The sequence below is a fragment of the Protopterus annectens genome, chromosome 2.part0 (genome assembly GCF_019279795.1).
Source record: "Protopterus annectens isolate FY-2018-M chromosome 2.part0, PAN1.0, whole genome shotgun sequence".
Classification (NCBI taxonomy): Eukaryota; Metazoa; Chordata; order Ceratodontiformes; family Protopteridae; genus Protopterus; species Protopterus annectens.
In genome coordinates, this window is record NC_056728.1 from 120,079,469 (window position 1) to 120,095,601 (window position 16,133).

Genomic DNA, 16,133 nt, shown 5'->3' on the forward strand with positions numbered 1-16,133 from the left:
TATGTTATTGGATGTTCACAGACAATTACATTTATATTTGCGCAGAACTAAATTTTATTTTATGTATTTATTTCTAGTTGGTTTACCAGGATAGTCCATTGGGCCAAAAAAGAACCCGTTTTCAATGGAGTCCTGGGGAGAAAAGCTCCAAATACAAGCAAAGATTACAGTCATGATTTTAGGTTACATTAAGTACAAATACTACAGAATAGTAAAAAACAATTACATTAGAAAGAACATTGTAATTTAATAAAAAGCATTGCATTTTAGAGAACATTGCATTTTAAAGGTATATTTTCTGAAGGAAATAATACAGTTTATAGATTCTAATTAGCTTGTTGCTCATGACTTAGTACCTGTTAGAGCAAACTGTCAAAATTAGAGAATGAAGTGAAGTAGATGTTGCCAGTGTAAAGAGGAGAAGGGATTATGTGGGGTGAGAGCAGGAGCATTCCCACAGGAATATTTGATGAGAGTGAAGTGATTTTTTGAATAAAGAGTGAGTAAAGATTTTAGAAAGTCAGAACAATTCTTTATTTATTTTTCAGACACAAGAAAAGGTTTACTGGTTTCCAGGGTTACCTTATCTAAATGGCTTTCTGATTGCATTACCTTTATTTATACTTCCCGGAATAAACAGCTACATGAACCTTTGAGAGCCCATTTTACTATAGCTATTGCTACTACTTCACTGTTTCTAGCTAGAGTATCTATGGACAATATTTCTGCAGTAGTGTCATGGTGAACCCCCCATACGTTTATTACTCATTGCAAACTAGATTTGGTCTCCAGGAGCAGAGCTTCGTTTGGATCTGTGGAACTGAAGAATATTCTTCCATGAGCCACCGAGGATTCAGGTTGCTAGGGATGTTGTCCCATACGTGAGAATAAAGGCGAGATTGACGACATCAGATAAAGAAGTTATGTACTTACAATAATGTGCCATGTGTCTTGTCCATCTCCACCTTTATTATCACAACCCTCCCACCAACCCCCATTCTAGTCTCCTAGGAGAACAGGTGATAAAATTCCTTTCTTCATGGACTCATTGGCTTCAGAACATGGGTTACAATAACATAGTTCTTTTTTGTTTATATATACTGTTTATGGTTCTTTTTGGCAAACAAGAGCTGAGGTAATGGAGAGGTGCATTCTGAGAAGGGAAGGGTACCTGAGAGCTTTGTTGAAGGCCATATGCTTTTGTATAAGGCCAAGAGGGATCTCATCTGACCTATATGTGAGAATAAAGGGGGAGATGGAAAACACGCATGGAACGTTATGGTAAGTACATAACTTCTTTGTTTCTCCAATTTTGATGGCTAGCTTCAGGCTTTCTTCCTCAGTCATTCACATTTTGATCTTTTCTCAGAGACCTTCCACCATGAAGATGTACAAAACTAAATGGAGAAGATTTTCTAACTGAGCCTCTAACAAACACTTAGATCCCTTTTTAGCCCCTCTCTCAGCCATTCTAGAGTTTCTAGCATCTCTCTTCCATGATAGGGCCAGCTAGCTATTCCAGTATAAAAGTACAGCTTGCTACTGTATCTTCTTTTCATATTGGGGAAGACCACATTCCCTTTGCATGCCTTAGACTTTCCAAGGCCTTTTTCAGAGAGACTTTACTTCTTCGTCACCCTCCACTCAGGGAGCTGACTCCTCTTTGCGATATTACTCTTATGTTGCAGGCTTTGACTGGCTCTCCCTTTGAACCTGCAGCTAAAGTTGGTTTGAAGTTTTTATCATGGAAAAAACTATTTTCTGTGGCCAAAACCTCTGCTGAAGAATATGAGCTCCATGCATTATTTTCAGTACCACCCTGATATTCCACAAAGATATGGTATCTTTGAGAATTAAACCTTATTTTTTCCTACAGTGTTTATTTTATTATTTTTATTTATTTATTTCATTTGTTAACCGGGTAGTGTCCAGCTGGGCCAGAAGCCTGCTTTCAGCGAAGACCCGCAGAGAAAAGCTCCATAGCAGATTACAGTAGAAATTACATATGACAAATGCAAGTTACAATAATTATAGGACATACACAGGGATACAAATTAGAAATTCATACAGTAGTGTGAAAAAAAAAGTTAGAGTGGCTTCCGAATCATCAGTCAATCAAACTACCAGTATTCTTTCCAAATATTTTGAACAGATACATTTAGCTGGATGTGCATCATCAGTTACTCATCTATTTGCATAGAACCAAGATGGTCAGAAAAACTGATCAGCTGTTTTTCTTTATCTCCAGCCAAAATGGGTAAGGGAGTGTCCAAAGTCACCGTGTCCCATTGGGTTTCGGACTATATCCTCTGTCTATAAAGAAAAGGGTTTGTCCTTATCCAAAGCTCCTAAGGCTCACTCAGCAAGAGCTGTATCTTCTTCCACAGCCTTCTTCTCTGGGGGTATCCCTTGATGATACTTGTGGTGCGGCTTATTGGTCCAAGGTTCATACTTTTATTTTGCAATATAAGATGGACTTATAATCAAGGTTGAGAGCCTCCTTTGATGTGGCTGTGCTCCGGAATATCCTTCCATGGGACCCCACCCCCCCCAAGTGTTCTGGTTAGATGGGGACTCTGTCCCATCCATTTAGGGACAAGACAGATGGAAGAGACAACATCAGATATGTAAATTAATACACTCACCTTAATGATAGATCTATGCTGTCAGGTTCCCTCCCTCCCTTCCATCGTCATTATTATTCTTTTTCATTGGCAACCATAGTGAGCTTCCTTTAGTTAATGCAGGTCTTATTTTCAAGCCTACGCATGACAGCTAGTTCCCCTGGCTTTCTATTAAGATTTCTATTAAATCCTTTTCTAGTCTTGTATACAAACTTGATCTGAGGTAATTTGCTTTTTACAAGGGGATTATTTCTAAGGGGAGGAGCCTAAGCACTGGATCCAAAGCTTGAGAGTGGCTGAAGTCAGATCCAGTTTGAATCTGAAGATCCATCCATTGATGAAGAATGGAAGCAGACAACACAGATCTATCGTTATGGTGAGTACATAACTTTCATTTTTAGAAAATCCTGTTGTTTGAGTATAGTCTGTTAAAACATGCATATCCCAGGACTCCAGAGTAAGATACAGTGTGTCCAAAGGGGTCACTTTGTACCCCTGGAAGTGAAATTTGATATTTCCAGAAGGCTGACATACCTAGATGCTCATTTCGACCCTATATTGTACCATATTTGCAAATACATAAAGCAAGTCCTCTAACAGCGTCTTTCTTGTTTCTACTGTGCAGTACTGTTCACAACAAAAATTTACTTTTTCTGTTAAGAAAGATAGCAGGCCTTGTAGCATAATAGATTTCTATGTTTTACTCACTCTTTTATTTTTGCTCATATTCTCTAGCTAAAAAATGCACTGTTGTCTCCTAGTGCTGCCCCATGCACACTTCAGAAATGCAGCCATTATTTTTAGCTGATGACTTGTGTAACCAAAAAGAGAATTTTCAGGTAATCCTCTCTCTGACTAAGTTGTATGCAGAACTGTGTTGCAGGTGTATGATCAGTTGACATGGCAAAAAGTCGTACACATTTTACATTATCTTGATAGCTGCTTTTATTGCCTGCTGTTCCTGTGTACATGTATGTAAAGGAATATTATTAAAGCATATTTTTTATTTGCTTCATTTCTTTACCTAGTCTGAAAAAGCTCCCAAAATGTATTCTTCTTGAGAATGTTAAAGGCTTTGAAACATCATCTGCAAGGTACAGTAATTCAGCTTAATTTGTGTTATATTTTATTTATTTATTTATTTAATTTGTTTGTACATTTGTTAAACTGGTGAGGGAGCAGATCACTTTACCTTTTTCTGCTATGACCTAGCCAACAGGCACTTTGAGGCAGCTTAGAAGGCTCATAGATTTGTAGTAAATGATGTTGTTACATATGGATATACAATTACATTGAAAGGAAAACATGACTAAATTCCATGAATTTGTTTAACTAAATTTTTTTTTAAATTGTAGATTACAACTTTCATAAGTTCATAGGAGATTACTAGGCTAATGGCTCTAGGGCCTTTACAAGTCTAGCCATGTTATGCCCGTGTTTCCTAATTGATCGTGGTTAGATGGCCAGTGTTCTCAGTGTGAGTCTATGATCAGCACAGACTGCCCCTGTCCATGAGAGACATAGGTGCCACCCCTGGAGTGAATTTATAGTCTCCCATCTAGATGTCTAGGTTGCGCTTGAATAGGGTCATCGAGGAGCTCTGCTTCACGTGAATTAGGAGTTTATTCCAAAGAAGCGGCAATCTCAGGGAGATATATCTGTCTGTCCAGAATGTTCTGTTAATGTCACAAGCTAGTTTAAGATCCCTGGAGTGAGTGACTCTTGTCCCATTTGAGACTGCTTTGTAGGCCAACCACAAGTTGCCTCTCAGCAGTCTGTAGGATACAGAGAGTGACAGGGCTTTCAGTCTTTCTATGTAGGTCATGTTTTGGAGGCCCTGAATTTTCTTGGTGAGAAACCTCTGTGGTCTCCCCAGCTGCTGCAGGTGTCTGGTGAGGTACATGCAAAATGGAGCATTGTACTCTATCAGTGGTCTGATCAGGGTCGAGTACAGAGGAGTTCTAACATCCTTAGTTTTGGATGTGATGCCTTTACTTGTGAGATGCACAACATAGAAGGTTTCCTTACCACTGTGGACACATAGTGATCGAAGTTTAGATTGCTATCAGCCTGTGTCCCCAAATCTTACACCACTGGGTTTAAGCTTATGGTGGTGCTGTCAATATTGTAATTTGCAGGGAATCCCTCTTTGCCAAAGGGGATAATAATGCCCTTTTTTGCATTTAATTTTAGTCCATGACTTTGGCAGCAACAATTTGCTTGTGTTAGCCCCATTTGTAATATATTAACATTGTTTGGGGACTCAGTGATTGCACCCAGTTGGCAGTTATCGGAGAACTTGGTAAGCCACAGGCCATCTACTTTTACCTGGACTTCCGAGAAATAGATTCCAAACAGTACAGGGCCCAGCACAGATACTTGTGGTACACAACTGGTAAGTGGTCTACTGGTAGAGGTGGAATTCCAACTTTGACAATATGTGTTCTGTCGGTGAGCCAGTTGGCTGCCCATCTAGCGACATATGGGGCATTCCCCTTTTTTTTTTTTATTTCTTCCAAGTCGTCTGGGTTTCTAATATGATAATGGGAATGGACCCCATTCCTAAGTCAAAGTATGATTGAAGGTCATGAATTTGGTATTGGTTCAATCTTTGATTCTAACCAGAAATGCTCTTTGCAGCACATGGAATGTGCCCAGTAGTGATGACTCACAAGCAAGGAGAGTGTGTTGAGCAGATGGAAAGAGTACTTTGTCGGGCTGATGAATGAAGAGAATGAGAGGGAGAAAAGGTTGGATGATGTGTCAATAGTGAATCATGAAGTGCAGTGGATTAGCAAGGAGGAGGTAAGGATAGCTATGAAGAGGATGAAGAATGGAAAGGCTGTTGGTCCAGATGACATACCTGTGGAAGCATGGAGGTGTTGAGGTGAAATGGCAGTGGAGTTTTTAACTAGATTGTTTAATGAAATCTTGGAAAGTAAGAGGATGCCTGAGAAATGGAGAAAAAGTGTTTTGGTACCAATTTTTAAGAATAAGGGTGATGTGCAGAGCTGTAGTAACTACAGAGGGATTAAATTGATCAGTCACAGCATGAAGTTATGGGAAAGAGTAGTGGAAGCTAGGTTAAGAAGGGAGGTGATGATTAGTGATCAGCAGTATGGTTTAATGCCAGGAAAGAGCACTACAGATGCAATGTTTGCTCTGAGAGTATTGATGGAGAAGTACAGAGAAGGTCAGAAAGAGTTGCATTGTGTCTTTGTGGATTTAGAGAAAGCATATGACAGGGTGCCTAGAGAGGAGTTGTGGTATTGTATGAGGAAGTCGGGAGTGTCAGAGAAGTATGTAAGAGTGGTACAGGATATGAACAAGGGTAGTGTGAGGTCTGCGGTAGGAGTGATGGATGTGTTTAAGGTGGAAGTGGGATAACATCAAGCATCAGCTCTGAGCCCTTTCTTATTTGCAGTGGTGGTGGACAGGTTGACAGACGAGATCAGACAGGAGTCCCCGTGGACTATGATGTTTGCAAATGACATTGTGATCTGTAGTGAGAGTAGGGAACAGGTGGAGGAGACCCTAGAGAGGTGGAGATGTGCTCTAGAGAGAAGAAGAATGAAAGTCAGCAGGACTAAGACATAATATATGTGTGTGAGTGAGAGGGAGGATAGAGGAATGGTGAGGATGCAGGGAGTAGAGGTGGTGAAGGTGGATGAGTTTAAATACTTGGGATCAACAGTTCAGAGTAATGGTGAGTGTGGAAGAGAGGTGAAGAAGAGAGTACAGGCAGGATGGAGTGGGTGGAGAAGAGTGTCAGGAGTGATTTGTGACAGGCAAGTACCAGTAAGAGTGAAAGGGAAGGTCTACAAGAGGGTAGTAAGACCAGCTATGTTATATGGGTTGGAGACAGTGGCATTGACAAAAAGGCAGGAGTCAGAGCTTGACGTGGCAGAGTTGAAGATGTTAAGATTTGCACTGGGTGTGACGAGGATGGACAGGATTAGGAATAAGTATATTAGAGGTTGGAAGGTTTGGAGACAAAGCCAGAGAGGCAAGATTACGTTGGTTTGGACATGTGCTGAGGAAGGATGCAGAGTATATTGGTATAGAGGATGAAGCTGCCAGGTAACAGAAAAAGAGGAAGGCCTAAGATAAGGTTTATGGATTTGGTGAGAGAGGACATGCAGGTGGTTGGTGTGACAGAGCAAGATGCAGAGGACAGGAAGAAATGGAAACAGTTGATCTGCTGTGGCGACCCCTAATGGGAGCAGCTGAAAGAAGAAGTAGTGATGACTTCTGCAATTTATATGCCGTTACATGTATTGTTAACATATCAAAGTATGATTGTAAATTCTTTTTCATAAGGCCCGTTGCTCCTACGACTATAGGATCTGTCTATGTATCCTTTTTACCTATTGCCCTCATTTCGGTTTGCAAATCCTGATATTTTAATACTTTGTATCTCTCTATATGTAAGACAATGTAGTCACTGGGCGTAGCAATTTCAATGATCAGTTCTGCTTTTGTCGTCCTTTCGTGGACTACTATATCTGGTTTTCTTGCATCTATGTTTTGCACTGTTGGTAATGGGTGATCCCATGTGATATTAACTTCATCATTTTCTATAATGCTTTGTGGCTGATGTTTCCAGTGTTTTTCAGCTGCTTCAATATTATAATGTTTGCACAATACCCACTGCTGCAGTCTTGCCACATTATTATGCCTTTTGGTATGCAGTCCTCCTTCCATTAGTATATCACAACCAGCAACAAAATGCTCCAACTGTTTCTAGTTCTTTTTCACACATGTGTCTGTTTCTCCCACATGTTCATTGGACTTTGTAAACCAACATGCCTGCTAACCTTTTGTCTTTTGGTTTAAATTCACCTCTACTTAACCATTCCTGCTTTCAGTCCTTATCATCATGAAATTGTTCCAAGAGTGTTCTATACTTGCAACTATATTTATGCATTTTTCCATATTTCTTCTCATCTGATCCTTCAGCTTATATTCTTTCTTCTGTTTTGGCACATTCAGTCGCTGCCTGATTTTTATCTACTTCTGGTTTGATTCCCATTCCCACTTGACACTGATATGCTTCTGCAAAACTAAGCAGGGAAGTCATCTTAGATTTATTCTCCTCATGTTTTAAAACTTTCACTATGTTTGGGTCTTGTGAGGTCAGCAGATGTGTATGTAGTCCTACGATTGCAGATCTGTACATGTAATCAATTTTGAGGAGGCCCATATCTCCTTCAGAATGAGGAATATATAATTTTGGTATATACTGATTTTTATAAATAATTTGATAAGCATGAAGCATCTTTCTTGCTTTCCTCTCCAACTGATCGAACACCTTTTGGGGCCAGTCATTCACTCCAAAACTATGTTAGGACAGGAAGAGATAATTGATTTATAGCTTGGACTTTTGTTCCTAGATGTCAGTGCTGTTTTCAGTATTAACTTTAGTCTTCTAAAAATATTCCTTACTAAGTTTATTCACATTTGTTCATGTTTTATGTTTTATTGTTGATCATTCACTGATTCCCAAATATTTATACACTCCCTCTTGTTCTGGTTCTTTTATTTCACATTCCTGTCCCAAATTGATGCTTTCTTGATGCTGCAGCTTTCCTGCTTTTATGGTTGCCTTTGCACATTTATCAAGATCAAATGACATTTTTATATTGTCTGAAAAAGTTTTGACCACCTGCATTTGTACTTACTGTTCCTCATCTGATGAACTATACAGTTTTAAAACATCCACAAAAAGAAGATATGAAGTCTTTACACTTAGTTGTTTTCTGAGAGCCAAATTTTAGCCATGACCTAGTCTGAGTCACCTTGGAATACCCCCTTTGAATTGTTATTCCTGGAATTATAATTTGTCCTTCATCATGGCTTAACTGCAGAGTGGTTTGACACTGTTTCATGGTCTCTGTAATGTAATTGATTAGTGTTGGGCATACCTCTCAACCTGGAAACATCAAAAATCTGGACAAGGCCCATGAAAAATAGGTACAAATTTGTACACTGATTAACGTAAAATTTGCGTATATAATTACAAAACCCCGCCCACTCCAGTGGAGTTGTGGGAACCCCACTTTCAAATGCAAACTGAAGAACCGAACCAAAATATAACACCAGAGTCCCTGCAGCCATTCCAATGTCCCATTACCTGGTTATTTCACCCCATTTACCATAAACACTAATGTGTGCATACTGCTTTACTACTTCAATGACTATATGGATTTTATTTTTACATTTTATAGCACAGTGCACAAACATTAATAGATATCTGCTAAACAAAGCAAAACAGTTTTTTTTTTTGGATGAGGGGGACAAAAGGCCAACAACAGGGACACATTTTAAACATTGCTTGTATAATTTTGAAAAGTTGCTAGAATAAAATGGTGTATTACCACCATGCATTTCACTGCCAAGTCTTGAACCCAGGACTGTATGTACTACAGTCAGAGCAACATACCACTATGCGAAATCAGCAGTTTCCTGAAAGATAGGAAGACTGAAAGTTAAATGGCTATCATTTAGTGAATTCAGTTAGCTCTCAACCTCTTAGCATAAAAAACGTAGACAAAGCCAATAATGGGGGAATACAGAATTCAATTCTCACTTCTCACCATAGCTCTCAACGTCTTAAGTTCATAGGTTCATACTAGGCTATCTGCCCTAGGGCATTTATAAGCCTAGCCAGAGTGTGTTTGGCTTTCGCCACCCATTTTAAATTAATTTTGCTATGCCCTTTTTCGAGGTTAGTATACTGTGCCTCTGTCTAACAGTGACACAGAAGTGATACCCGGGGTAAACCTACTATCTCCCATCCACTCATCAAGATTCCTCTTGAAGAGAGCCATTGAGGGACTCTGCCTAACCTGGACTGGGATTTTATTTCAGAGTAAAGGGAACCTCTGGATTATGAATCTGTCCCTCCAGCATGTCCTATTTATTTCAGTGCTGAGGTTCAAGTCTCTCGAGCGTGTAGCTCGATGGGATTTGGATTTTCTGAAGTGCAGCATGTCCATTAATTCTGGGTTGGACATGGCTTTATATGTCAAGCACAGATCGCCTCTAAGCAGGTGGTATGCCACTGAGTAGAACTGGAGTTTCTTTAATCGGGCAGCATATGGCATCTGTTTGAGCCCTTTGATTTTCTTGGTGAGGTACTTTTGGGGTCTTTCCAGTTGCTGCAGGTGTCTGGTAAGGTACATCCCAAAAGGGGCATTGTACTCAATTATGGGCCTGATGAGGGATGAGTAAAGAGGCACGATGACCTCCCCTGATCTAGATGTGAATCCCTTCATGATTAGGTGGGCTATATAAAATGTTTTTCTAACCACTTTGGCCACGTGGTTGACAAATGAGAGATTGCTATCAACTTGGGTTCCCAGGTCCCTAATTACTTCTTCCGTACGTAATGGATTACCACCTATATGGTAATTTGTGGGCACTTTGTTTTTGCCAAAGGGGATGATTATACACTTTTTGGCGTTTAGCTTGAGGCCATGGCTCTGGCACCAGTTGTCTGTTTCTATGAGGCCCTTTTGTAGGATGCTTGTGTCGGCTGGAGAGTCTGTTATGGTGCCCAGTTTGCAGTTATCTGCGAACTTGGTCAGCCACAGTCCTTCCGTGTTAGCCTGTACCTCCGAGAAATATATACTGAACAAGAGAGGTCCCAGGACTGAGCCTTGTGGGACGCCACTTGTAACTGGTTTGGAGTCTGACATGGCTCCAGCAATTCTAACCATGTGGGTTCTGTCCTTGAGCCAGTTTGCAACTCATCTAGTGACATAGGGGTTTATATTTAAGCTGGTGAGCTTATCTATAATGCCCGAGTGGGATATTGTATTGAAGGCTTTTGCACGGTCCAGGTAGGCTGTGTGGACCACCTTCCCCTTGTCAATGGCCTTGGTGACTGTTTCAAAGAAATCGACCAGGTTTAAGAGGCAGGATCTGCCCTTAACAAAGCCGAACTGGGTAGGATCCAGTGTCTGTTGGTCCCCAATATCTTTATTTATGAAGTCCATGATGATCCTTTCCATAGCTTTGCAGACCAAGCTAGTCAAGCTTATGGGGCGATAGTTTCCAGAATCCGTTGAGGCACCACCTTTGTGGAGAGGGACCACTGTTGCTGTATGCCACTCTTTGGGTACATATCCTGTAGTAAGGCTGAGACTGAACAGTAGTTTTATGTTTGGATTTAGTTCTTCTTGGAGTTCATGTAGGATGCAGCCCGGGACACCATCTGGTCCCATTGATGCTGTGTTTTTTGCTTTGGAGAGGGCGGCTCTTACCTGAGCATCTGAGATGTCAGGGGGGCAGCACTCCGCTGGGATAGATATTTGCCCTTTTGGTGGGAAAGGGGGGGGGGGTCTGCGCTGAACCTGTCAGCTAGGATGTTGGCAATGTCTGTGGGTTCTGTGTATTTTTTGTCATTTTGGACTAATTTTGAGCATATCTGGGAATTCCCACCCAGGTTCCTAACATAACTAAAGAAAGCCTTGTACTTATCCTTAGTGTCCTGTGCAATTTTTCTCTCGAAGCTGGCCTTAGACGATTTTATGAGTGCCCGTACTTTTTTGCTAATACTGATCAGAGATGTCTTCCCTTTTTGGGATTTTGCTCTATCATGTAGTAGCTTCCTCCTTCTATTGTATAGTTTGTTTATGGCTGGGGTCCACCACACAGGACGCCTAACTTTGGAGGATTGGGTCTTGGTTTTATTTGGGATTGCATGATCCATGCATTCCTGAAGGTGTTCATAGAATGCATTTATAAAGGATTCTGTGGTCTGGGCTGTATTTTCCAGAGGCCCGGGGGCTTTGAAGGATTCCACCTCGGTTTTGAAGAGTGAGAAATTTGCTTTAGAGAAGTTTTTCACTGTGGTTTTCTGGGCAGGGCCTGGGGTCGGGATGTGAATATCTAGTGAGATTAGTTTATGGTCTGATCTTACCAGTGAGGGATACACTTCTGGTCTGGAGCATAGAGTCCCCATGTTGGTGATGATCAGGTCCAGTATGTTTTCCCCTCTTGTGGGAGTGGCAACAAGTTGTTCCATAGCATTTGAGTTTATAAATTCTAGGAACCTTTGGGCGAGGGTGTTGGAGCTAGAGTAATGCTCCCAGTCTATGTTAGGGTAGTTGAAGTCGCCCAGTATAATGGTGTTTGGAGAGACCTTCATGTTTTCCAGTGTTCTTAGGAAGGCCGAGTGGGGTTCCTGGGTTTGGGAGGCTGGTCTGTAGCAGGCTATAAACTGGAAGGCAGTTTTACCCACTGTTAGTTGCACATGGATAGTCTCTGATGCTTCGTGCTGTGCCACCAACCTGGAGGTGTGGGTATCTTTGACAAATATTGATACTCCCCCTACTTTTGTATTTCGGTCCAAGTTTTGGTGCCGAAAAACATGGTATGAGGTATAACCTGGTAGTGCTGGGGTGCTCTCGGGAGCCTTGAACAAGGTTTCTGTTACTGCACAGATATCGATGTTCTCCATGCTAAGGAGAGTTTCGAGTGCGTGCATCTTGAGGTTTAGACTTCTGGCGTTGAGTAGCATTACTCTTAGTTTCTTATCCCTTGTGATACCTATGGAGGTGGGTTTGTCTTCTGAGCCTTGCCTAAAAAAGGCACTATGGGGGTAGCAAGAGCCTTTGCCAATATCCGAAAGCCCAGGGGTGACAGGTGCAAGCCGTCCCTAGCGAAGCATCGTGGCTTGTCGAGCATGTCATCCCAGGCTGACAGGCATTGGATCCCCTTTGAATGACAGCAATACTTAAGCCAGTTGTTGAAATTGATCATCTTGTCTTCATATTGTGGCATCATTCTTGGTGAGGGTAAGATGCTACTCAAGGTCAGGGTCATACCGGCCTGGGCTACATGCTCAGAGAGCTCCTCTATGTCTCTTTTGATGTAGTCCAGGGAGGTACGTCTCAGGTCATTCACACCAGCATGGACAATGACTGAGTCATATTTTTACTTGCCTTGGAGTGACCTGAGTGCTTGTGTTATGTGGCGGATCTTAGCGCCCGACAGGCAGCTCACCGTGACCTTCTCCTTGTTCAGCCTGGTGAGCGGGACGTCAGGTGCCTGATGATAGAGTCACCTATTACAAGTGTATCAGGTGTGTTGTTTAGCCTTAAGGGCTGTGACTGTTCGGCACACTGGCTTTATGAGCTATGTGTTGCACGTGTTTTGTTTTGGGGTAGCGGTTGCTTGGGTGTCTGCTTTGGAGGTCGCTGTTGCTTAGGCAAATTTTTATTTAGAGCCTCCAAGTATGTTTTTGTGTGTTTATGTGTTTGGTTTGCTGTCGTGGTAGGTCTATGTGAGACTGGAATTGTAGTGAGTGTGGTTTCCTTCTCCTCCTGACTGGTTACACCAGTACTGAGTTGAGAGAGCTTAGCCCTCCAGTTTGGCTATATGGTTGCATCTCTCACATGTGTTGGAATTTGTTGGGAGGAGGAGAGGGTTGTCTGTGTACATTTGGCAGTTGTAACATTGCCTCAAGATTCCCAGATTCACCAGCTGGACCGGACAGGAGATTGACAACTGACCTTTGGACATGCTAGAATAGTATTGGGAATTCCTTTATAATTGAAAAAAGGGCCAATGGGGAACAAAGTACTCAAGGGGAGTTTGTGACGGTGTAGTGCTTTTAATTTTTTAGCACAAAAAAAACTGGACAAAGCCAGTAATGGGGAAATACTGCTCCAAAATAGGGACAAAGTTCAAATTCTGATCTTATAAACTTAGAAAATTGCTAGAATAAAAAGTTTTGTATTACCATTTATTTTCTGAAGAATATTTAGTCTGAAATTCAAATGCCCGTCATTATTTAGTAAATTCATTCCTTCAATGATTTGCCACAAAAATCCTGAAAACCACAGATTTAATGAGGAATAGAACAAAAATATGAGGCATAAATTCACAAGTGGTAGTGTCTAGGGACTTTAGGCTATGTTTGCCTGTTTTTCTGCATGAACATTCTTTACCTTTTGCTCTTGAACACATACAAACTGTCCCCAAATTGTTTCTCTCCTTCAGAGTCCCTTGGAAAAATATGGATGTTATGTGATCCTATCTCGCCTACATTCTGACTGATGGGTTCGGAGCCAATCCCTCGGCTCCGACTCGGCACGCTTATGCCAAAGAGCGAAGTCTCTTATTGGCTGAGCTTACTATATCCCAGGATGCACCACTACCAGTCCCCCAGATCTCGTTTGCCGCTAACAAGCAAAGACGTGGTCTCGAGCTTGGCTGAGCTAAGTAGGGTTTTTTCTCTTACTTTCCCGTCAGGAATTCCTTTAAAATTCAACAAAAAGCTGTTTTAACAGCTATATCGTATTTTTGTGTATGATTGAAGTGTTTTCTGTGGAAAAACTTTGTGTAGTGATTGCCTTTGTCTGACTGGAGGTTACTTTTGGGTTGAAGGGCCTTCCCTTGTCAGCCGTTGTCTGTCAAGTTCCTTTTTATTTTAAAGGTTCTTGTATTCCTTGGTCATACCTTTCTATTTGTGACAGTTCTTGATTCAAAGAAAAGAACTTTCTTTGTGAAAGTTAGTGTGTCTTGTTTTTTACTGGTTATACACTGATTTGGTTGCCATTATGTCACAGGCTCCTAGGCCTTCAGGGTTTAAAAAGTGCACTAAGTGCAGTTTTAAAATGTCGATCACAGATGATCACTCTCTCTGTGTGTACTGTTTGGGCGCCAAACATTTGCAGGAGTCCTGTAGCGTCTGTCACGCTTTTTCCTCGAGGGTCCTCCAAGAGAGGAAAAATAAACTTATTCTAAAAGGCCTTATTAAACCATCATTTGAAGAGGCATTAGCTTCCTCTCCTGCTAAAAAGAAAAGGGCGTCGGCTCCGACCAGTCCGTCGGAACCGACCGCCAAAAAACATAGGCAGGCTTCTCCTTGTGCTCCACGGACTTACGAGCCGAGGGCGGAACGGTCTGCCTCGATGCCTCCAGCCTCGACTCCTCTGGGTTCGGAGCCGTCGTCTGGGGCATCGAGAGGTGGGTCATCTTCATCGGCTCCACTGATCTCGGAGCCGATGAAGGTTGTCCGCTCAGACACTTCCTCCTCGGCGCCGAAGCCCTCTTCGGCACCGATGGAAATTGGTTTGGACATTCCTTCGGCGCCGATAATTGTAGAGTCGATTCGGAGCCGGTCCCCTAGTCCCTTGGAGCCGTTGGAGAGGCCTACTCGGGCCCATTCGGTCTCTTCCAGGTCATCAAGGATGTCAGATTCGGACATAGACAGGGTGCTCCAAAGACTGTTCCAGTCCCCAGTCTTTCAGAAATTTGTTTCGGCTCCGACTCAGTTGGCTTCGGAGCCGATAGCCCACTCCATTGCCATTCCTCCTCCGACCGCTTCGGCTCCGTCGGAGCAGGTGCTGATGGAGCCAGTGGAGATCCTAGGATCGGCTCCGACCCTTACTCCAACCCCGGCCTTTGGGTCCGAGTTTAGCACACGGACTTCTTCGGCCGGACCCGGGGGTGACGTTTCGGGACCAATGCTGTCGGTTCCGAGCCTCCCTCTCGGTGCTTCGGCCGCGGGACTTCCGTCTGCTATCATGGCTTCGGGGACCGAACCCTCCCAGGATTCTGGGGGTCCGGCTTTCAGAGCTATGAGGAGTGCCTTGGCCAAGTCTTCTTCGGCCATCTCTACGGCTTTACTGGCACCTTCCCTGGGCATGGAGACTGGGTCTTTGGCAGTTCCCCTGTCTCTAGGCAGCGGAGCCCCGGGGCCTGAGGTTACCCCCACTGGGGGTTCCCCTCCTCCTGAGGGTCTTTCGGAGTTGTCTTCGGAGGAGCGAGCCCCCAAGGAAGAGATCGTGCAAGAGGGAGCACGTGGACTCCCCCGATGAGTCTCTTACATCGGACACTGATTAGGATGCGGAGGGGTCCCCTAAGTCGTCCTCGGATGATGTCTCATTTGCAGACATTCTAGAGATCCTTAAGCAATGAGGCGGCTGGAATTCCAAACCCCCCTCCGCTGATGAGTCGGTGTTCCTCAAGGCCTTCGGGGCTCAGCCCTCCACCTCCTGGGTGTCTCCGCCCTTCGACGAGCTCCTGGATTTGGTTTGTCGGAGGGCGTGGGAACATCCAGATACTGTGGAACCAGTGCCTTCTCGCCCTAACAAATTTTTGTCTGCCCCACCCGAGAAGGAGTTCTTAACAAAAGGCGTGGCTGTAGATGCCATGGTGGTGGCATCTGCTACCCAGCAGGACATGGCAGAGGCTTCAACGTCCGTCCATCCTCCTAATAAGGAGTCTAGGAGCATGGACGATGCAGGAAGCACACCCTGACTTCAGCGGCCTTTACTCTGAGGTCCCTGAATTATTTGGCACATTTCACCAGACTACAGAGGGATCTGGTCAAGGAGCTCTCAGACTCCCTCTCAGGTAACCTACCTGAGCAGCTAGCCCAGTCGGTTAGCTCTCAGTTGGCTATCCTTACCTCGATTTCTAACTCGTCCATGAGGCTCATTTCATATGCGGCCGAAGGGGCGGAAGAGCGGCAGGCACAGGCGTGGCTCTCGG

At 43.1% G+C, this 16,133-nt stretch overlaps 1 protein-coding gene across 2 annotated transcripts in view; it reads left to right on the forward strand.

The window, feature by feature from the left end:
• TRDMT1 (tRNA aspartic acid methyltransferase 1) overlaps window positions 1-16,133 on the forward strand; it is a 694,418-nt gene that overhangs the window by 205,572 nt on the left and 472,713 nt on the right. For both annotated transcript variants that reach the window (XM_044060609.1, XM_044060610.1), the window contains exon 4: window positions 3,653-3,718. In XM_044060609.1, the coding sequence (XP_043916544.1) occupies window positions 3,653-3,718 (66 nt within the window). The remainder of the gene's footprint in view (window positions 1-3,652; window positions 3,719-16,133) is intronic.